Source organism: Diprion similis, chromosome 1 (assembly GCF_021155765.1).
Source record: "Diprion similis isolate iyDipSimi1 chromosome 1, iyDipSimi1.1, whole genome shotgun sequence".
Classification (NCBI taxonomy): Eukaryota; Metazoa; Arthropoda; class Insecta; order Hymenoptera; family Diprionidae; genus Diprion; species Diprion similis.
This window is the reverse complement of record NC_060105.1, coordinates 158,770-181,665: the sequence shown is the minus strand read 5'-3', so window position 1 is coordinate 181,665 and position 22,896 is coordinate 158,770. Positions and strand designations below refer to the sequence as shown.

General features: G+C 37.0%; 4 protein-coding genes and 1 long non-coding RNA gene across 9 annotated transcripts; 2 read left to right on the top strand and 3 right to left on the bottom strand.

The window, feature by feature from the left end:
* Positions 1-761: 761 nt before the first annotated feature.
* LOC124404612 (serine/arginine repetitive matrix protein 1-like) lies at positions 762-8,243 on the bottom strand. Of its 2 annotated transcripts, XM_046878940.1 has the most exons (8): positions 7,735-8,237; positions 6,656-6,907; positions 6,393-6,525; positions 4,261-6,313; positions 3,980-4,038; positions 3,701-3,769; positions 3,358-3,476; positions 762-1,827 (listed from the first exon to the last, which is right to left on the bottom strand). In XM_046878940.1, exons 1-8 carry the CDS (start codon positions 7,819-7,821, stop codon positions 1,822-1,824), a joined length of 2,778 nt encoding a protein of 925 aa, XP_046734896.1. In that variant the 5' UTR covers positions 7,822-8,237; the 3' UTR covers positions 762-1,821. The 2 variants fall into 2 exon arrangements, with proteins under 2 accessions (XP_046734896.1, XP_046734887.1); XM_046878931.1 differs by lacking the exon at positions 762-1,827 and having other exon boundaries at positions 3,209-3,476; positions 7,735-8,243.
* Positions 2,342-19,765, top strand: LOC124404691. The gene is made up of 3 exons (XR_006929025.1): positions 2,342-2,477; positions 8,137-8,140; positions 19,755-19,765. It is a non-coding gene; the product is annotated as an uncharacterized LOC124404691 (long non-coding RNA).
* LOC124404624 (E3 SUMO-protein ligase ZBED1) lies at positions 10,190-15,258 on the top strand. Of its 3 annotated transcripts, none has more exons than XM_046878953.1 (5): positions 10,190-11,865; positions 13,707-14,122; positions 14,253-14,404; positions 14,491-14,807; positions 14,920-15,258. In XM_046878953.1, the coding sequence occupies exons 1-5, from the start codon at positions 10,582-10,584 to the stop codon at positions 14,956-14,958; spliced, it is 2,208 nt and encodes a 735-aa protein (XP_046734909.1). In that variant the 5' UTR covers positions 10,190-10,581; the 3' UTR covers positions 14,959-15,258. The 3 variants fall into 3 exon arrangements, with proteins under 3 accessions (XP_046734909.1, XP_046734926.1, XP_046734918.1); XM_046878970.1 differs by having other exon boundaries at positions 10,191-11,865; positions 14,491-14,823; XM_046878962.1 differs by having other exon boundaries at positions 10,191-11,865; positions 14,491-14,828.
* LOC124404661 (transmembrane protein 138) lies at positions 15,451-17,070 on the bottom strand. The gene is given in 5 exon segments (XM_046878996.1): positions 15,451-16,175; positions 16,393-16,567; positions 16,659-16,731; positions 16,829-16,989; positions 16,991-17,070. Coding segments are annotated over 5 exon segments (543 nt in total). The 5' UTR covers positions 17,018-17,070; the 3' UTR covers positions 15,451-16,068.
* Positions 17,759-19,349, bottom strand: LOC124404643 (protein NDUFAF4 homolog). Of its 2 annotated transcripts, none has more exons than XM_046878988.1 (4): positions 19,059-19,349; positions 18,858-18,946; positions 18,554-18,776; positions 17,759-17,976 (listed from the first exon to the last, which is right to left on the bottom strand). In XM_046878988.1, the coding sequence occupies exons 1-4, from the start codon at positions 19,201-19,203 to the stop codon at positions 17,849-17,851; spliced, it is 585 nt and encodes a 194-aa protein (XP_046734944.1). In that variant the 5' UTR covers positions 19,204-19,349; the 3' UTR covers positions 17,759-17,848. The 2 variants fall into 2 exon arrangements, with proteins under 2 accessions (XP_046734944.1, XP_046734937.1); XM_046878981.1 differs by having other exon boundaries at positions 18,858-18,949; positions 19,059-19,348.
* Positions 19,766-22,896: the final 3,131 nt, after the last annotated feature.

The following is a 22,896-nucleotide window of genomic DNA, read 5'->3' as shown; positions in this document are numbered from 1 at the left end:
TATACTGTTGTTGCATAAAGGATCCCATGCACCACGGATGCAAAGTCTTTTCATACCTTACATGTTTGCAATATTTGTCCTGGGCTCGCTTTACAAATTTACGCTTAGCATAGAAAGACCTACTTTACTTCTTTGATGTGCAATCTACTATTGGTCGGAAGTATACACTGACTCATTTATCATTTCTAAAAAATGGAATGAGAATCTCATAGCTGTTACTTATGCCGCGTCTAATGTATGAAATCATTAACAACAGCTGCGAATCTTTGAACTAATCAATTTCTAGCTAAAAAAACAAAAACAACGCCGTTTCGAAAAGTTCAACAGGTAAGTAATTTGCGTGATATTCGCACTCAAAGATATTTGCGTTTACCAACGAGAGGCATCTTTTGGCTCGAGCATGGCTAACACAGTGCACCTATTCGCAAACGTCATTTGTTATTGGTAAACAATAGCTTAAAAACTACTCGTACCTCAAACTTACTGAGAAGGATCGTAATTTCGATTTTTTATTAAAGGACCCAACCTATACTAGGACTTATCAGTATCTCAATCCTGCAAAGCAAGATTAATCACCCATTGTTGTCACCAATGAATTCAAATATTAATATGCATACTGTTGTCCAAATAGTTTCGGTCGATATAAGCAAGCTCACTTCTACAGGTACAAATAGTGATTGACAGAGGAAATTTCGACTAGTGCCAATGTGAAAACTACTAATACATCATTTAGGCAGTTCGAATCCCAATAACTTACGGTATAAAACAGAGTTGTTGGCTAATTTATTATAATCAACGCGCATGAGACAATATGTATCGTAATGAAGTGCAAGTGCTATATACAATTGATGATTTGATGGAAATGTTGAAATGGCATGTAGAAAACTTCTTTTTTTTTTTGACAACCTTCAAAAGCTGTACTAAACTTGGTTCGGAACATTTGGAAACATCGCTGTGAAGATGGTTTTCCCTATGTGTAACTGCTACTACGATACAATAAATCTCTAGTGTTACTAACACAGATATCATTCTATAGAATATACAGTAATAAATCCCATTAAGCAAAAACTTAGCGTGTTCGAGACAGGCTTACTTTCTTACCTCGTTTTGCATAAACTAGGCGCATTTAAAAAAATAACCAATCAGAGTAAACTTATCTTATTATGAGATCGAGTACAAAATTTTTCTCTTAAAAATATTTTTGTTGTCCACACTCGCAAGGGAACTGATATCAAACAAACTCAACCAAATAGGGTTTGTAATCGTATATCTCACAGGTTTGATCATTATCGACTATAAAGAATGGCTTGTTTGCATAAATTCTTGAATTCTTGCAATAAATATTTTATTAATGTAATTATCTACAGGGTTAATCAATGTAAACAAATTTTTTCTAAATTTCAATTCTAATTGAAACATTCACTTGATTTTTACAACGTCCTTAATTTAGTCAGATTCGTTCAGGTTCACAAACTTCATTTTGAATATCATTACATCATTATTTATTTAATGGTCGAGTGATGTGAATTATTTATACATCTCTTGCGACAGCAAATAGCTGTACTTGATCATCAGTATAAGCAATACAGAGTAAGAATAAATAACTAAATACAACAGATGTAAGTCACTAAAACTCTGCTATTGTCATTAATTTTTCTTTCCGCACACTCCAGTAACTGGATGTTAAATTTACAGTTTCAACTGGTTACATAATGCAATATTTGCTGAACTTATTCCTCTAAGGCTGATAACATAATGAGGTAAGGTGAACAGCTACTCTTTCTTCGTATAAAAATACGATTGGGCGATCGTTCGTTAAGATTATTCCTAAACAAAAAAGATACATCACATTTATTTCTAACCATGTTCTTAGATCTAACTTGCGGGACTGTAAGTTTAGAGGGTTCAAATATTATGTTACCAATATTGTACACAATAATCCCCAGACACTTTCAGACTTAAATCACACAAGTTTCTTGCCAGTCATACACAAGTTATACAAGATAAATATGCATATGTCTGTATACATTTCCAAGTTGAGAATATATGTAGGTAGCAAAAACGTGTTGCAAGATTTTCATTTTCTACCCTAGCAGCGGTCAAGGAATTATCTTTGTCTAGAACAAAGTGGATTGTATTTTCATCAACCGTTTAACTTCTTTTTTACTCCAAGCTATGCTGTTTGAAACCAACGAATATACAAATTTGTCATTTAATTTAATAAACTAATGGTTGAAATTCGCAACCGTTGATTTATGTTGCACATTCTTGTCTAGGAAACTTACACCAAAATGATTGTACAATTAGTAACATCGATACTAAATACGCGTCTGTACCTAACATAAGTGAAGTTTGTAAAATCCTGTAAATAACAATATTAGCTTGACCTATTTTGGACAGACATGATTCAAACATATACTGTATACATTAACTATACAAATAGATGTATTGAATGCACAACATAATCAAGGGGTCACGTTACTGTGACACGCGCCGAAACAGGCTAATTTTCAGAGATTAATTTTGGAAAACTAATGATGCAATATTAATAATTTTTTTACATCACCCCATTTACAGGTTGAGGCATATCCAAAAATTTGTTATTGGAAAGTAAATACCATGTGATAAAGATACGCATCCGAGGGCCTTTCAATGGTTTTTGTACACAGTTGATCGGTGTACATGATATTGCAAGTATCGGTGGTCTACCACAAAAAAATCCTTACTAACTACATTGTATTAGCTTTCTTCTTCCTTTTTCGTGACAAGTCAAAAGTTTCTGAAGATTCTTCGACGTTTTCGGTTCATGAATATGATGTATTATTATTAATGACTGTTGAACAAAAAATGATAACGACAAACTTGTTTGTCACCGGAAAATGACTTTTCCTTCGAATATGTATACTAAATCTCAAGTAGTGTACAGCTCAAGATATCGTGTTCACCATTTTGAGAAAAACGCATTCAAAGTTTGAACACTAATTTCTTGAGCGAAAACTTTTTTGAACACACTCCTTGACGTGTACATGAGTTAATGAACTGATGAGTTATCAAGAAATTATTAATATGGCACCAGTAGTTTTTCCAAAATTAATTTCTGAAGATTAACTTATTTTGACACTCGCCACAACAGTGGGGAAAACCCTCGAAGCAATTCAATTTCCCTAGATCAAGAAAATCTTTATTATACTTTCTCTAAGCAGACACCGAAAAGTGTGTTACGTAAAAACTGTGGTATAAAAAAACCATTCGGAATTGACGTCTGTGGATGTATATACATTCATTCAATTGCGATACTATGTAATGTTATCATAAATATTCTACATCTATTGAAGATACATTAGCTGTGTGTTTTACCTTGCGACTTTGTCTCTTAGAATTCTTGCGTGATATCTTGGATTCTCTAGTATCCTGCCCCAATTTGTTCAGACCTAATCTGAAGCGGATGGGAACCTTTGAATCAACAGTTGACTCATCTGGAAGACCAACCAAATATCTGTTACAGCTTCATAATGGTGTAATGAATTTTTGTCACAATTTTCAAGTAGAAACATATTACCAGTAGCATAAGATGGAAAAGCTTCATCTGCTAGACATATTACTTGTTTTTTCAAAAATTATCATGAAAGAGATAAAAAGTATCATAAAAGAAAATTAATAGTTGGAAATTTATGGTTTCTCCATGTAGTGAATTACACACCTTCGGTCTCACGAAACTCTGTTGCTGGTCTGTGAAGCACAGTTACTCGCCTCACTTCGTTTTGATTTGCTGTTGAGTATAATGACAATTAGTACGCTATATTGAAGGTAAATCTAGGTCACCTACACAGCCGACATCGATTGAACAATATCCATCTTTAATACTTTTTCTAATACTGGGGAACTTTGAAATTTCTTCATACTTGGCAGGAATCAATAACTTCATCATTGGCTGTAGATGTTTCAAGTATATTAAACGTGTTACCTTTCAACTACTCACGTTTATCATCACCTTTGACTAGTTGTTTTCGAATACTCTTGGCGTTACTCTTCACAACTCTGGAAGAACAAAATCACAACGTCAAACATTTCGAAAGTTTTACAAATATACTATAAAAAAATTGGTTTATTTCCTAAGTGTGTTGCAAACTATGCACAATTTGCTCCAACATAACTAACCCATTTTATTAAAAAACATAATGATATAAATGTACAAAGCTAGTTTGTGGCAAGTACTTAACATCCACCATAATTAGTATAATACTCAAGGTGAGAACTCACTCACGAACCACGCCCTTGAATGCAGATTGAACAAGTCGAACTGATTGCTGATGGAGCGGTCCAGTTCTATTCAATCTTTCTGCTCGTCTCCTGCTTAGCTCGGTTCGCAAATCTCCCTCTTCTTCCTCAACGATAAGGTCTTCAAAAACTGTCTCTGAATTTTCAGCAGGAACATCATTGGTGACTTCCTTACGTTTCTTACACTTTTTTTCCTTTCCAATACGCTCGGAGAGTGGCAACTCACCCTTTGTTTTGTGGACCTGATACAGTTCCTTATCTTTCTTTTTTTTCTTTTTCACAGGCTTATCTCGTTCCAACTTTACAGGCTCTACTTCACTACACACGTTTACAGTACTGGCCATACTTGCTGCAGGTGAATCCTCAACTGGTTCTTCTAAATCTTCAATCTCAAAGTCAACACCCAGGTACAGGTCATTCTCTATTGTTTCGCAGACACCATCACTCAACTTGTGTGGAGTACGTGTATTGGTTGTACTGATTTGGGTCTCAGGCGGGAGATCTGATCTCTTCTTTCTACATTCTTTCCTACTCAGTTTAATTTTTTTGTTCTCGTTGATAGGATCTATTGGTTTGATTGACTCAAATTTTCTCCGTCTAGCTTCCAGTACGGGATCGTTAACAATGCCATCTGTGCTCTTCCCTGTATCTATAAGGGCAACCTTTTCATAAGACTCATCTTTTTGTTTTGGCCTACCTTTGACGAGATCGACCGGTGAGGCCTTACCTCTGGATGATGGCGATAGCCCTCTTTTTGAGAGCGGACTCTGGCGATTGCACGGAGTGATAGATCGTGGTTTTATCTTCCTTGGCAGTTCTTTGGGGGACCTTCTTCTCCGTGGGGAGAGCCGAGGTGAATTTCGAGGAGAGGACCATGGCGACCTACGTGGTGATACTCCAGGTGACTTGGATGGAGGGGACATTCTTCGATGTGGTGAAAAACGTGGTGATTTTACTCTCGGCGATAATCGTCTTGGTGAAAGTCTTGGCGATGTTCGAGGGGTTTTCAATCTCGGAGACATTCGCCGTGGCGACATTTTAGGTGACCTAGGTCGTGGTGACAAGCGACGAGGTGACAACCGTGGCGATCTGAGCCGAGGGGAGAGTTTTGGAGACCTTGGTCTTGGTGAGAACTTCCGAGGCGACAATCCACTCAAAGGTGATCTTCGCGGAGATGACCTGGGGGATCTAGAACGTGGCAGACGCAGCGATAGTCCAGGTGATCGTGATCGGCAACGTGGAGGCGTCTTCGGTGACTTAGGGTGTGGAGACAACCTGGGTGATGATCTCGGCGGTGTTCTTCTCAGAGGTGACCTTCTGGGCGATCTTCTGGGTGAGAGTCTAGGTGACAATCTAGGTCTTGGCGAGAAACGGGATGGAGATTTCCTGGGAGATCTGAATCGCAAATCTCTTCCGCCATCACTCTGGAGTTTTTTCGTTAGTCTGGACGGAGATCTCCTCGGTGAACGTCTAGGTGATTTTTTCCTAGACCGTGGTTTTGGGGACAACGATCCACGCTTGTGCGTAGGCCAGCTCGCAATGTAAGGAGACATAGGTCTTGGTTCGTTTTTTAGTACACTGGAAATTGAAGAGTGTACCAACGGACTACTACTCCTGTTTGTCCTCCTTAGTTCTAATTTCGATTTAGCCTGTTGCTTTTTACTCACCTCCTCGTTTCTTGCACTCCTGCTCTCTATTTTTGGATGCATTTTCTCTATCATATCAGCCTTGTCTATACTCATTTCTTTTTCCATTTCATCCATCAGACGTTCTAAGCTATCTTCTTCTTCCAGATCCGCCATCAGAAGCACGTCATCGTCATCTTCCTCTTTTTCATCAGTCTCACTTTGTTGTGGACTTTCACTGTGTGTGCTTAAATTGTCTGCATCACCGAGCTCATTGCAATCTTTAACGACCCCTCTATCCTTCCTTGGATCTACTATGAGTTTGACCGAGGTACTGCCTGTGCGATCTGCGTCATCGTCCTCGTCTGAACAACTGGCATTATCCTTATATCTACAGAACTTTGATTCATCTGTAACAGAAATTGAAATATTATCTCAATTGACTGACAGTTTTTGAAAGTAGAGATTGTTCATTTCCATAACCCTTACCGGATGTCTGATTTTGCACAGTTGACCCTATATCCTGTGGCTTTCTAAAAGGCTCTGTTGACAACAAAATGTCTTCTTCGACCGGTACTATGGCTATAAGGTTTGGGTTTCGGTGCTTTTGGAAGTATAGACTCTGAAACCATAATGCGACAGCACACGATTATACAATATTTCCGTTTATATTCATTGAATATTGAGGCCTATCATTCAAAGACGAGACTCAATTTTTTCCCAAGTATTTTAACACTAGAGTGTGTGCTTACCCCATTCTGTCTTGCTAATTGAGGTTGGCAGTAGGTCAGTCTATTTGGTCGTTGCCCTTTATAAAATGTACAAGGTTGTGCAATTTGTTGAGTATTTATTTTAGTGCGTGACCGAAGTTGCAGGCTTGGTTTGAGATTATTCTTTGTACGTAACGACTGAAGAGCAGCCATCCGCAGTGCTTCTAAGTCTTCATCGTCATCATCGTTTTCACCCTTGTCGTTGGAATGTGTTTTATTTGAGGCAAGAATCATCTGTAAATATAAACATTTGAGCGATAGAAGTAACCAATAACTATGTATGTATAAATTTTGACGTACACGTGAAATTTTGTAACACGTGCAATGGTACGAGTCATTAGACCTTTCCCTTAATTATAATAGATTGTGAACTATGGTAGGAAAAGTGTTCATATTATACTTCCGCTTCGGGTCAAGTGTAAAAAAAATTTTTTACATATTATTACTAAAAGAACCTGACTCTGGACGACCATGTTGTAACGGATCTACTTTAGGAATACCCAAATCAATTATAACGGATTATCCTGAAGGTATTCCCAGACTATATACCGATACATGCCAAAAACAGTAATTTTATCAAATTCTGATCATCCAAACAATCATAGTTTTCCAAAATACACTTGTCATCCCATTGATAAATGAAATAGATTCAATTGCTGTTACAGAACTTGCGGGGAATTCCTTCATAACAAAATAATAATTGAAACTTCTCATTATCTCTCCAACATGGAAAATCTCAATTGTGCATCAGACACTGTGTTGTAGAGCTTGATACTTTCATGGGCTGAGATGAAGGATGAAACGTAGAAGAAAGAATCGTCAAGCATGCTATACTCAGGTATGAAAAAATCCTCTCTCTGAAGCGAAATGTACGAATTTTATTTTGGAAAAAGATTTTTCGATGTGCCGTGAAAACAGCAATTGACAGAAATAAGTAGGGTACCATTCATGAAAACATGAGAAATCATCGAGGGGCTATAAACCAAAAGCATTCGAGATTCATAAAATGCCGTTGTCCATCCAATATTTAAATGATAAACATTCGGTTTGTTTTCTCGTACCTTCTGGCGATAATCCATATTTTGCGGAGCACAACTCCGAAAAACCGCAAGATTTTCCAGTTGAACACCACGGTTCGACGCACACATTAATCTTGTAACATTAATAACTCTTTGAACAATATGATCGCATTCTCAATGATTCAACTTTTAGGATTTCATTATTTCAAATAAATATTTTTAATCCTTCAGCGATTCCTAATTTGTGAGTATACCACGAACTGATACAATGTTGCTTACTTCGTTGCGGCTACCCCCTAGTACAACACAATGTCAACGTTATGCATACTGTCATGCAATATACATATATCGTACAAGTTACGAATAACTACGGATGATTACGATACAACATTCCACTTATTCGGCATAGAGACTACATGTACGGAGGAATAATAATACGCAGAGTCCAGTAAGTGCGGCCATTTGCGTTAAACCGGATACCATCGAGCGTTGACTGAATGAAGATTGCTAAACACAGCCAGCCACGGTTATCATTTTGAGGCCATGAGGGTAACGGTAGTGCTCCACACTTGCCGACTCGCTTATGAGAGTTACTTACTATAGACTCATTGAGATAGACTGCGCGGTTGAACTCCATATACTGAGACCCGCATTAATTTGATTTTTTTTTTAAATTGTTTGTTCCTCGTTTGTTGGTGTTTGACAGTGAGTTCCTGGCGCATGACAGTCAATAGTTATTCATAAACCAAAATCGGCTAAGGAAGGCATGTGATCTTATTGTTGTATGTTGAGATCGAATTGACTTCTAATTGTGCGGAATCGTTTGTTGGACGTGTGATGGTGTTTAGTAACGCTCTTTCTACCTTGAAGGCACTTGAAGGTGCCTATAAAGTCACGTTATACACCTCGAAACGGCGATCCAAAACTCCTATACCGCTCAAGCGATCAGGATGAAACTTGGGCTATTCATGCCTAGTTTGGAAAAAAAGTGGAGGGACGTTTTACTTTTCGAAAATTTTGAAAAAAATTTTACAGATTGGTTATCGCTTACCGGAATTGAGAAAATTTTCACAGTTACACCAAAAGGACCGAACTATCCGGTATGATGTCACTCGACGCTGATAAGACACACACTTTGAGCTTAGTCCCATAAGATTTTATGGTAAAATGATGGAATGGCAGCCGATCTGGTTTTCGACATTCTTCAGTCAGAGTTTTTGATTACGAAGTACACTGACATGTCATTTTGACGACATTACACGCATGCCGGTAGTGCGCGCGTGTAATGTCAGTAAAAAATTGACGGCATGCGTGTAATGTCGGTAAAAAATTACCGGCTTGCGTGTAAGGTAGTGATTCTGCTCTTGTCATTACAAATTATCGTTCTACAAGTCACAGCGGTAAAAGATGCTGTGGAGTTGCTGTGTCAAATTGCGCCGTTAACCGACCTGGCTCTCTTAAAAAGTACATACATCGTAATTTTGTTTGTTTTGTATGTTTCGATTATAAAATGTAACGGACGTTTTTGAACCCCGATTGATAACACGTATTTTGGATTTCAAGGTTATTTTTAAATTTGACTCATTTTATTCTGTATCGGTAACATATTCATTTATTGAACTTGTTAACAAATAAAATTGAGGAACTATTAAACCTTAAGCAAATCTACATTAAATAGGTTAGGTGCTGTTTTTACCACCTATTACTTACTACTAGATCGCAGCGCCTCGTGATCGGTTTCGGAAACATACCCTCCTCGATTAAAGGACTTACCCCAACCACGGGCGTTTCCGGACCTATGCATACAACCCATAAAGACCTATAAAGATAGACTGCGCAGTCCTCGCACCAAGGTGAAGCCCTACTAAAAAGAGAAAGCAACAACCTGAGTCCGATCTCTCTGTTGGCCATGGAAGGGAAAGCAATAAAGCAAGTGGGGAGTTATACTTGCATAAGCTAAATGTTTCCCCTACCAAGTCACTGATTATACTGTGAGTTCGGACACCCGCTGCTGCTTTCGCTTTCTAATCAGGGCTTCAGCTTTCTACCTCTATAAAGTATCGTTCACAATCGTTTCTATATAGAAATATGTGCATGTGGCACCTGCAGCACCAACGCTGAAGTTGGTTTTAGGTAGGCTCAGTTTGATCACAAATATTGTTAGCCGTTGACAGTGCTTCTCGCTACGTCAGTTGTGGCGTCAATGTGAACTTTCGCTATTCGAAGTCTTAGCGCTAAGAATCAAAATATTGCACTTTAGTCATCCACGAGCCATGTAATCATAAAGATCTAAATTCTTCATGGTTGTTTTTAACAAATTGGATTCTCATTCTATATTTCAAATACATCTCATGTGACTCAATTATTTAACTAGACTCTAATTCTTCAGTATACTTCATGCAGTTCCCCGTTCGCTAGCGCTCCCATACGGCCGAAACAGGAACAGAGCTCGGTTCAGACAGAGATAGTTTAGTTCTGTCCAGTTCTCTCCCTTCTCCGGGCCATCGTTCCATGTGGTTCCATGCGAACATCGCGGATCTCGGAGCGCTCTGTACAAAGTCGATAGCATCGCTTTCGTGACGTTGGTCGATAGCTGTGCGGGCATCGTTCTTTTCAGCGAGAAATTGAAGTTCGATATCAATAAAATAATTCATGAAGAGTTGATTTGAGATATCGGAAAATTCGCGGTAAATTTGTTATTCGTGTCATACCCATGGTACAACAAGGCGTTGGGAAGTTGGCATAAGGAGATCGTTTAATTCGAAATTATGCAACGGGAGTCGTCCATTTTGGTGATCTATGAGAAATAAACGACGCTATAAATAGAGTAAACAGTCTATATCATATCAGGGAGAGCATTGCTAGCATTATGTATCCAAATACATAACCATGGAAAATAAACAAATAATAGCGTCCAACAGTAGTAAGTCACCTGGAGTAGTAGACGATAAGAATGAAATGCAAATGGTCCTTGCTAAGATGATGGAAGAGAAGCATACTTACACATACAAGAAGCTGGTTGTACCGATGTCCATGCGTAGCATCTACTGGAAGTTCTTTGGTTTTCCAGCTACGGACGATGGCGATATTTTAACTAAAGTAAAAATCGTTTGCATCCTTTGCAAGACGCAAATTGCATATAACCGTAACACTAGTAATTTGCGAATGCACCTTCAAAACAAGCATGCTCAAGAGCTGATGGATCTGGAAGCAACTAATCCTCCTCGTCGGCAAACTCTTTCTCAAGAAACCAAAGAGCGACGAGCTCAAAAAAGAATGCTCAAAGCTGGTCTGACTAACACTCAACATATTTATACAACGACAGCAGACGGTACCGTACAAATAGACGGAGACATACAATTTGTCACGGATCCAAATATTAGTCTTTCAAATATGGAGGAAGATATTGGTATGAGCCAGCCATTGCGGGTCATGATCAAAGGTGGAACCGGGATGGGAAATAGTGGTCAAAATGTTGCATTCCTTATGCCAGAGGAGAACCAGATCCAACAGTCTAGTATTGATGGTAAGACCGTATCGGATGCGATTGCTGAATTCATCATAATGGATCTGCAACTGCCAGAAGTCGTTGAAGGCAGAGGATTCCAAAGGCTTATAGCAACCCTCCGTTCTCCTTGTGAAATTCCTAGTAAAAACAAATTAGAAGATGAAATCATACCTAAGGTATATGATACATTCAGAGAATCCGTCGCTACCAATTTGTCTTGTGTTAGCGGCGAGTTTGGCCTCGTAATTGAAGAATGGAGATCATTTTCAGGAGAAAGTTTTGCAACTGTGTCAATTTTTTACCAAAATATGGGAGAGCCATCACTGGAGTGCAAAGTCTTGACGACTTTGCACATACCTGTAGAATGGGGTGAAACTCAATGGGGAACTGCTGTGGATTCATTATTACTGAATTGGGATCTGAGAGTAGATCGTGTCACAGCTGTAGTTGTGGGAACTTCCAGAGCTGAATTATTGGCAGCTCTGTCCACTCGGGGTTTAGCCTTAGTCCCATGCTTGCTTCATACCCTGCAAGTATGTGCTCAGGCTTGCTTTGAGAATGCGGAGGTTGCAGCAATTCTAACTAAATGCAGAACTGCGATTGGGGCTATAGTCAGTCATCCGGCTGCCTCTGCTGCTTTGCTTATGCAGGAACAAATATTAGAGGTACAATGGTTACATTTCTATTGTTATAGTCACTTCTCAGCCATATTATAGAAACTCACTAGTGTAATGAAAATTTTCTATTTTTGCCAGGTTTAAACAATGTCCACATCGCTAGCACTTGAATTTCTCGATGCATAGCTAACATTTTCAGCATGTCTAGTGCATTACTATTTGTTGTTCTACATTTGCTGATATAGTCTTGACCATTTGAAATTTTATTTTACAAATTTGAGAGTTCATCATATGGGTGTATAGCATACCTTGAAATCTTAGAAAACTGGTCAGTCGGAAATTTTTTTAGATCTGACTGGTAATCTCTTTCTACAGAACAAATAGCAGTTTACCATTCTTCAAAGAAAATATTATCACAAAAAATATTCCACATATTCTTAAACTGCATGCAAATACCCCATAATTATGCACATTATGTTGTGCAACTTTTATTTTAAGTCATCTACCTGACGATTTATTTTGTGTTGTAAGGTAAGTATACCACTTATTGACCCTGTCCTAATTATTGACCTTTTTTGGTTGTATCTGTGTGATTTTTATTTCTAAAGTTACCAAAAAATAAATTTGTATGTTCATCTCTCTAGCAATTAGTTTGAGTCATCAATATATTCAGGATTTGTGCCGTAAATTTATAATTTTTGCAAATAAAAGGGTCAATAATTGGTACACTTACCTTACACAGTCAAATTCGAATTATTCAAACATATTTTTTTTTTTTTTTTTCAATGCACAAAAATTCTCGTAGAATTAAGGGGCCTCACCAGTGTGACACTTTCAAAAATCGAATTTTTTTTTTTGGCTCATTCGATAGTTTATATCTTCAAGAATATCCTGTGAAAGCGGCAAGGTCGTATCTTGAATAGTTTTTGAATGACAGCGTTCTAAAGAGCGACCGCTCGCAGGTATAAGCCGCTCCACTTGCCTATTTTAAACGCGTTTTTCTCGAAACGACATTTTTCAAAATTGCTGACATCATAACTCAAAGAGAAATTGACCGATCGACTTCAAGATGAAACTGAGTATTTTTGAGTATATTTACTGTACAATGACGTACGATCTTTTTGATTGGTTGAAAATTGTCAATTTGGCATTAAAAAAACGACCATTTTCTTACTCTAAAACACGACACTTTTTTCAGAACTACGCCATTTTGTTAATTTTTGATATTTTTCAAAAATCTTAGGTCATTGTATAGGAAATACCTTCAACTTCAATGACCTTTTTGAATTTTTTTGTTTGAGCTACTCATTCGGCTGGAATCATGTCAGCAGTTGGGGAACTTTTTTTTTTGGCACCTCCGAAGACAGCAAATAACTCCGTTATTTTTCAATATTTTTATTAAAAAAAAACCTAAAATATACCTGGAAATATACTTTATTATTTCCAAAAAAATTCAAAACATTCTATCGAGTACTTTCTTTTAAAAAAATTCCTGAAAATCGCCTAATTTTTCATGGGTTACACTGGTAAGGCCCCTTAAGCATATGATAGAATGTTCGACTTCAATTTCAACCATTATAAACAAATTTTAGTAAACTTGAGATTTTTTATGATCCCAAGGATGGAGGTATGTTTTACAGCTCGAAAGTAACTGCAGCTAGCCAAACACTTGAAAATTAATCCACATTGTATTATAAATAAAATTTTCAGCTACTATTTTGTGTTAAAGAACATTGGGAACTGTTAAGAACCTTTGGAATAGTTAAAGTATCTTGCATTGCAAAAATTTATACCAACCCTATTATTTTCAATTTTTACATTGAGACCTTGTCCACCAGAAATGTGGAATTAGACTGCAGACTCTTACCAATATTTCAATGTACTTATAGCTCGAAGAGAATGCAATGGTCATGGATTATCCACCAGTATGGACGTCAACGTATCAAATGCTGGAGCAGATGGCGCTACGGAGAAACATAGTTGCATCACTGCTTGATGGAATGGAAGGGATTGACCAGGAGATTGTTAGTCTTTCAAACGAACAGTGGAAAATAGTTGAGGATCTTGTTGCAGTCCTTGAGCCCTTCAAAGTAACGATCATGACTCTGAGCGAAGAAAAAATGCCACTTATTTCACTATTAAAACCTTTGCTGTGGCAGCTCGTTTCCTCGCACTTGAAAGTCAAAGATTCAGACAGTGAGACTGCTCGCTCTTTCAAGGAATCTTTATCCGATATGCTGTGTGATCGATATTCTGACCCCAGTGTTACATTACTCCTTCAAACAGCCACCACATTAGATCCACGGTAAATGCTTATTAATAAACTACTGCTTGCCCCAATTATCTTCAGCTTCAGGAACTATTCCAACTTTGAACATAGAAAACTTCTGCAAATGATTTGACATTACAACAAATTTTCAATTTGAATTGGATAGATTCAAACAGTTGCCGTATGCTACCGAAGAAGATAAAAATATGGTAGCTGGACCAATCAAAGAGATGCTGACTAAATTAATAGAAGAGGAGGGTGGGGAACAAAGTACCAAAATCGAAGAGGAACCTTCTAGTAAAAAAAATCGACTCTCTGGTATGTGAACTGAGAGACCCTGTATTCTTGAAAATTTCGATTACCCAAATTTGGCGAACATTGTTACTGAAATTTGTAACCTATAGGCATGGAACTCTTACTCGGTGGGTTGTGTGCAACAAAAACTGGCATGCCAGCAGAAGAGAAGGCGGACCTGGAATTGGTCCAATATCAATCTGAGGCAACGGCCCCTCTCGATTACTGCCCTCTGCAATGGTGGGCTAAAATAACAGCAAAATGTCCAAATCTCGGCCGTCTAGCTCGTAGATACAATTGCGTTCCTGCTTGCTGTGCGCCGCCTGCCCGTATACCTGCCGATATGCAGGTTCTTTATGATACAAGAAGAGCAGCTCTACCTCCACATTTGGCTGACAAACTGCTTTTTTTGCACAGCAATCATAACGTCTGAAAATATTTCCATAAGGTATACAACTGTTGCCACAAAATTTTTGATAATATATTAACTGTAAAGTAAGTATAAGTTGATGGAATGAAAAATTCATTTGTTCCTACAGGGAAATGAGGACAAGATCGAAGCAGATATTCAAAAATAATTTCGTTCGCTATACACGCGAAACTGCCGTTTTCTGCTGTAAATTTGTACATTGGTTTCTTGAATCAGTAGATAGAGGTAAGTGTTATCTCGAGACATTGATGAATATGTCTACCAGAATCAAAATATCAAAATAGACTTGACATTTCTAATAAACATGTATAGAGTAATGGAAAAAAAAGTAAACAAATATTCTAACAGAATATATTCATTTCAAAGTATGGTAGGCAGTTTACATTATTTCGTTATTAATCATACCAATAAGACCCAGAATTTACGAAATTTTTATCACTAGGAATTTTAATATTATGTGTACATCGTTGAATGTGAATTATATGGATATATTTCTTATTCATATAACTCATTAATTGAATGATGTAAAGAGCTCGACATGTAAAGAAAACAATTAAATGTTAGCATATCTTAAGCATGTACTCCTTGCCAGTTGTGAAATTGTATATAAAACAGAAATAATCTATTTTTATGTGCAGAACAATTTTGAGCGGAACTGGAAATTTCGTTTTAAGAAAATTAAAAGAACATTGTGGTTACAAATATGTCAGCACATTAGACGCATCGTTGTATAAGAACTTTTATACAGAGTGGCTGTAATAATGTACGTTTTTGCCCAAATACATGTTACAAATTGTATGTACTTGAAATTTCAACGAAAATTCCTACAAAAAGAAGTTGGGTAATCGAAAACTTGCGAGTTGCTATAACTTTTTAATAAATGCGTAAATCATTGCTATAACCATAGTTTACTTTTCTCTGCACAGACCAATTGAAAGGGTTTTCATCCTCTTGGTACTTTTTAAATTGATTCTTATGATTAACCCAGAAGTATATTTCACTTTCATAATTAATCAACGCCTATGGTAACGTTTAATGTTGGTTATTGACTGAAGTTTGTATTCATATTAGCATATATTATCCTTTCGAATTGCTTCCAATTGGAGCGAATTGCGCATTTTTCATATCTTGTGTTTGAGATTACTTTACTTATCCGAGAACCTATATTTACATCTTCATTTTATTCAATAATGTATGAAGTTCAAAAAAGCTTAAAGTTATGTTAATATATTCTTGATGTGCTTATTCAAACGACAAATCAGGGAAGACTCAATTGGTTTTGTTCCCAGCTGGAGGTTTCGTACAATCGTGGATCGCTGATCCTCAATGTTGCTCTTTTGTAGAAGTAATAATAAATAACTGCAACTGCGTGGTGTATTTATGTGAGATTATATTTAATAATGGAGGAGACATGTGTCGATAGCAACAGCTATGGAATAAGTAAGTAAAAATTGTCACACTGGTTTATGGAAATTACTTGATTTTTTAATCCTAATGTTATTATATTTGCCTTGAATTTGCTTTAAAAAAAAAAAAAAAAAAAAAAAAGCAAGAATTTCTAGTTCTTTAGTTAGTGACTCACCTATTCTGTGTATAGCATACGTGATATGAAAACCTTTATTCCAATGGTGAATTTGTGGAGAGGTCCATTGGTAAGTCATATGCCAAGAATGCAATGCAATACTAAGAACAATATAAGTCACACAAAGCATTATCGCTAAGCGAAATCTTGAATAGAGTAGATGTATGAGTCCAACCTGCGAGTAATAAGAACGAAAGCAATGGATTGAAAATTCATCATTTATGAGTGACGTATGCGTGATAATGTGCATAATACTGTAGACTCACCCGAAATATGTATGTAGAGAAAAAGCTACCTAGAAGTATGGTCAGTGACACCATTGAACATAAATCCTGAGTTCTGCAACAGAGGAGAAAAAAGTGTGTTTTTCATTGTACAAACAACTCAAAACACAGGGAAGACTCAAGTTTTGGGCATATATAGTGTGTATACTTGCATGTAAAGAATGAGCATATCGACTTGCTGATTTGGGCACAATATAACAAATGCATTTACACTAGCGTCGTACAGCAAAATTATGTATTGTAGTATAAATAGTATCGTATATTGTCTTGCCCAAGAGGAACTCATCTTAGTATGTGTAGATAATTGATCCATGTGAAAACGATTTATGTCTTATCTCCATTCAGCTCAACATCTGTTGTGATATTTTATGCGGTTGTCATGGCAATAGTAGGCTTCCACACTCATTCTACCTATCTCACTGACCTCATTGTGGTTTGGGACACAAACTTGAAAGTGTCTATATCTGGAACAGATCGATAGCTTAGTCATGAAAGCTTAAATTATTGCAATTTAGAGTTCTTTTTTTTTCACTCAAACTATTCAATCTTTTGGGTGCGTTTTATGAGTTTGTTATTACTATTTTATTGGAACAAAAACAGAGCTTGTCTAAGATTAGCAGGAAACAATTTTAGGCATTTCGGAAATATTTAGTATTCTCCATCTCTTTGCAAAGCAAATGTTACAATAAATCTCTTTTGAACATTATTAGTCTTATACTGTTCTACCCGAATGAAAATAGATTCACAATCAGTGCAATACATTTACCAGTGTGATGGATTAACAATGGTGTGCCTGGGGATAATTTCAATCTTTTTCACGTTTAGTAAGATTGTAACGCATATTACCTGCATAGTTACAAAACAATGTAAATTCTTCGTCATCTTTGCTCAGTCATAAAAACATTTGTGTCATTCGTCTTTATACACATTTAATCAACGTATCAACATGCATTAATCAAGACTTGGAAAGTGACTGAAATGACATTAGCTCCATTCGTGTTGCAATGAGGGTAATGTGACTCGAAAGTTAGCTTTGTAACTATTCTTCAATAACCGTATTAGGATCAAGTATGACTAAATTGAAAAACAACTTTTGTATTTTATTGAATAATCTTATGTAGGAGTATTCCTAACAATTTTACAAGCATTTACTAATAGTACCATGCATATAACTATGTCAGATGCTTTGGATTATTCCAATCTTTCATCTTTTCACGCAAAGAAGGTCGCAGTGGTTTTTCTTTGGGCTCCTTTTCAGGGATGTATATTTTAAACGTCCTGAAGTATTTCAATATATTACCTGTAAAATAATCATTATTAATAATCTACCAAAAACACACAGGTACGTTGGGCAGAACAGGGGCTTTACTGGTGATTGGATTGCAAAAATAAACTGTAGTGATAAAGTTCAATATTAATTTCAGAGTCGCTAGGCAAAGCAGAGGTGCATGAATGTACAGTCCAATGAAGCCTCATTACTATAGAGCTATCGCGAGATTATTTATTACAGCAACGGCAAACCCATTCTTCTGCAACTTGAGACAGAGTTGGAACGTATGACCAAATGCACTATGTGATACAACCAGTTGAAATATCCCTGTGCGAGTATAGTCTTTTGTGATGGAAAGAGCAGGTTTTTGAGTATCTATGCATAAAAATTAGCTGTTGCAAAATGCAAGAAAAAGTTTCTTTTTAACGTTTAACATGTATGAAAATTCAAACAGCCTAAGAAAACTGTTGTACGTATTGAACTGATGACAAGAAATTTCGATTGTTGATACATTCCGAATAGTGTGTTCGCAAACGTGCTCCAATCATAACCCTCTAGATATTTTAAGTTTTCCTAGGAAAAGTTGTTGGTGATAAATTGACTATACTTGTAGATTCGAGACTGAGTTTATACTCAGCCGCTATTTCAGCCGCAGTGTGTTTCATCGGCTTTTCATTATGATCTGTTATGAATTTGACAGCTTGGCGCAGAGTACATTTCCCTATCGTAACTTCAGATGGTTCAAAAACGCCAAACTCCAAGTCATCTTGGATAGTTCTGCACTGGGGAAGAGGCCGATCCAGATTTTTCACATGAAGTTTCTCTGTCATCTGTAATTTCCGGGTCTAATGTAACAGAACACTAGACTCATCTATAATGGATTATGTAACTATTGAAATGATACGTGTTACCTCTGTTGCGTGAGATACAAGGTAGACATTTTTCAGATGATGATCAAGCTTTGCATCTTTCATGTTATGTTTTTTCAGGAAATCGGAGTCTGCTGTAAATTTAATAAATGCCGATCATACAAGTACTTGGCAATAGTAACAGCAAGAATTAGAAATTCATATTCAATGAGTTGATACTTGCAAGGCGCTGCGAAAACTTGCCTTCACTCATTATTGCAGATTGTCTTGCAGATGGTTTGTGGCGAGGTGCGGGAGTTGGTTTTTCTTTCGAAATAACTTTGTGAGCACGGTTCTCGACATTGAACCTTTGTAATTGGCGTGACAGCATTGACATTCCCTTCCCCATTTGGCTACCTACTTAATATCGATTACCCCGATAGTAACAGGAATTTAGCATAAAAACGGGATTGTTTGTGACGTTAATGATATGATGAATTCGCTCTAAGCGGATAAATAACCCCGATCCACATTGGCTGCAAGAGATTCTTTAAGGTTAGAGTTGAGTTCACGTTGGCTCGCGTTTCATCGATGCGAAAGCCATTGAAGTCACTCAAAATAATAATTATAGACTTGTGAACGGTGCCTTTATCCGCCGTGGCGATGCCAATGAATGAGCACCATATACTTAAGTATCATTTACAATTGAATTAGCGCTGCGGTAGTGCAGTGCAGAAGTGGGAAATACGAATACCATGCGAGTGTTCACAATCGATTAGTGTAGTGGTAAACCGCTTATTGTGAATGCTCCTTAGAGCATATAGTAGATGGAGGGAGCCTGTCCTATCCTGGCCCATAAGTGGCGATGTTACCAAGGATAGATATAGTAGCATGAGAACCTATCTCTCTCTTACAAAATGTGATTAGTCAGTTCAAATCAGCCACGTGACTACGTCAGAGCTGTACCAAGCAGTACGGTAAGGGTGTAGTGCCCGATGTGCTCATGTAGTGAGGCCTTAGAGCTATAAGAATGAAGCAAGAAGCATTCCAAAGCGTGCACTATTAATGAAACATTGACAATCGCGTTAGTAACCAAATTTCAGAATGGTTCTGAAATGCATAGTTTGTAAAATTCTCAATTTTCAATGATATTAAGTTTTGTATGAACACAAGTACTGGAAATATATTTATTCTGAGTACTTAGTGTCAAGTTAAAGTAAAGTGTGGTACTAAGTTAAGTGTACAGTTTAATAAGCTATTGTCAAAGTGCCATTATATGAATAAAACTATTATTCTTTTGTCACAGTTAATGCATTAGGACATCAATGATTTCTTTAAACCCAAAAATTCAATCCAAATCCTAAATTCGGAAAGCAAGTTTTCTTTCGAAAGAAAATTATCCTTTTTTGTTACAATTGTGATCAATTCTTCAGTGTAAATATGTTATGTATATTACATTGAAATGTACATAACATATTAATTAACATATAAACATATTGTTATGTATATTACATTGAAATGTACATAACATATTATATAAGATATACAATAATAATAAATTTCATAAAAAAATTTAGTTAGGTGCCTATCATTGACGCGGGTATTAAATTTACCACGCTACGCTCCTGGTTTAGAAAAAGACAGGTTCTCAAGCTACTCATTCCCTCTCTGTCGTCACACTTTTCGGCCAGAAGGCTCCTTCCATCTACTATATGCTCCAAGGAATGCTCGCATAGTATTGGAATTTCCGAACTCCTGCATTGAACTGCCACTGCACTGAGTCGATTGTGAAATAATTCTTTATGCCTGATCCATACGCCAGGTTTAACGCGGTAGGTTTAGTCAAGTACAGTCTAAAGTTGTGTAGATGTAGTTAGTCGCGCGGGGGTTAAACTCATTTCAGGGTACTGTATTTTGCAAAGAAAACCGAGGGGTTCGGCGGTTACATAACATCGCCAATTTGCCGTGTTGCAAGATATACACACGTTCCATCATATTTTGCTATCCGGATGAATAAATTTTCACAAATTTCTATTGTCTGGTCGTACGAATAGACGAAAATTATTTCGCCGCTAGCAGGTAGACTAGCTGCGGCCATTCTACAACACTGTCTTTGTCCAATGATGACGTCATAACCACAACTTTGCAATTTTGTATTTTAATAAATCAGAAGCAGGGATTTACTACTAAACAATTGTAACAAGAAATTAATGCCCTGCAAACGATTCTCTTTCGATACATGACGGGATTTATTAAAAATATTGAACTTTATAAACGATTGTTGGCTAGATACATTGGGAGCTTTCCAGCAACGACACGAGTGACACAGAGCGACAAGATGTCGAACACGGCGCTTTCCAACAACGACACAGAACGACACAGTCGGACACAGCTGTGGAGCATGGTTGATCACTGCGTCGGTCGGACATCGGTCCGTTTTAAAAAAACAATCGCTTAGGTGAATATTTAACTAATGTTATGAAACTCACCGCTATGTCGCATCCGAAATTGCAATTTTACGCAATTATTGTTTATTTTTATTTTTCAGATGCAATGATACAATCTACACGCGTTTCACAAATGTTTATTTTCTTTTATTTTCCTGGAGCGCTCAGTGTTCTTAGATTTTTCGTATAATGCATGAGCGAACTCTAGTGACTGAGTTGAGAACCTCAAAGCATTCCAACAGACTGCTAAATTATTTTGCGCACGATAAGTTCCTGGTAAACTTCTCTGGGTGATCCAGGAGTTGCGCAAATCCGCGTCATGGTATGTATGGTAGTATATAATATTGTGTAATAGTTTATACGGCTCTAATACTCCATGTTTGCGAATAGTGTTAATATTAAGCCTTATGTAATGATGGTTAGTTACCCGTAGTGTTGAAAATAATGAAGTTGATATGGATGAAATTTGGAGAAAACGAGAGAGCTTAATTGCTGGGGTCAGTCATTTCCCTCCCCAAGAATAACAAAAATAATAATGATAGTAATAATAATTACGAGTATGATTTTTATACAGAATTCGATTGATTTTTTTAATTTGTCAAGGAAAAAACCTATCTTTTTAATGGAAAGAACAATTTTTCACTTGAAGTAAGCTTATTTGTATTCACAGAAAAAACTCGGACCGCCCACATGTGAACGATCGCACTAAGCGCTCGGCTAATTCGCCTCGGTTGAAAGCATCGTAACGTTGTCGAATTTTTTTCTCGTAAACGGCTGAGAGTTGCATCGTGTCACTTCACTACGTCGCACTTCTGATGAAGTACTAAATAAGGAACAAGACTCTTCCGAATCCGGTTCCCAGCTCTGGCGGTCTTCCCTTGTCGGTCAAATTTAATTTTGGAAATAATATTGTTCGATTTCCTTAACTATTAAAGAATAATCTGAGGCATTTCAGAGCTCTCACAACCAGAGGACAGAGACGTGAAAAAAATATCGTGGCCATGGTATACAACCAGATACCTCAAGCTATACGTGAAAAATGCGTGAATGCATACAAAAACGACGTGAGACGATGGTTTATTCAGCAAGGGAGAAATTACTACAAATCAATGACGAACAATTGACCACAATGAGGATGAAAACTCGGAACTAAAGCAAACCACTGGAAAATGAACTATGGATAAAACAGAAAAGAGGAGAGGACACACTAACGGAAGAACCATTGAAAGCATAAGAAAACAAGGATCACCAAAACCACCCTCGCCACAGACAAGCATGTAAATGCTCATGTGGAGAGGATAAACTACATCGAAAGCATAACAAAACGATAACGAATGGAAAAGACTGAAAAAGATGTATACATACACGAACAAATACACAAACACGCATACTCAAAAAACTGAACACTGAACATATCTACACAGAATAATGTAATAATAAACTTGACCTAACTTACACAAAAAATGGCACAAACACGCATACCCAAAAAACTGAACACTGAACATATGTACACAGAATGATGTAACAATAAACTTGAACTTAAACTTATCCCGTTTTGATTTTCCCATTTTTTTTGTTCGATTTCCGTATTCATCGCATTTCATATCCAGTTTAATGCGCCATTGGTCGTAAAAGCTGTTCAACAATTAGCGAAT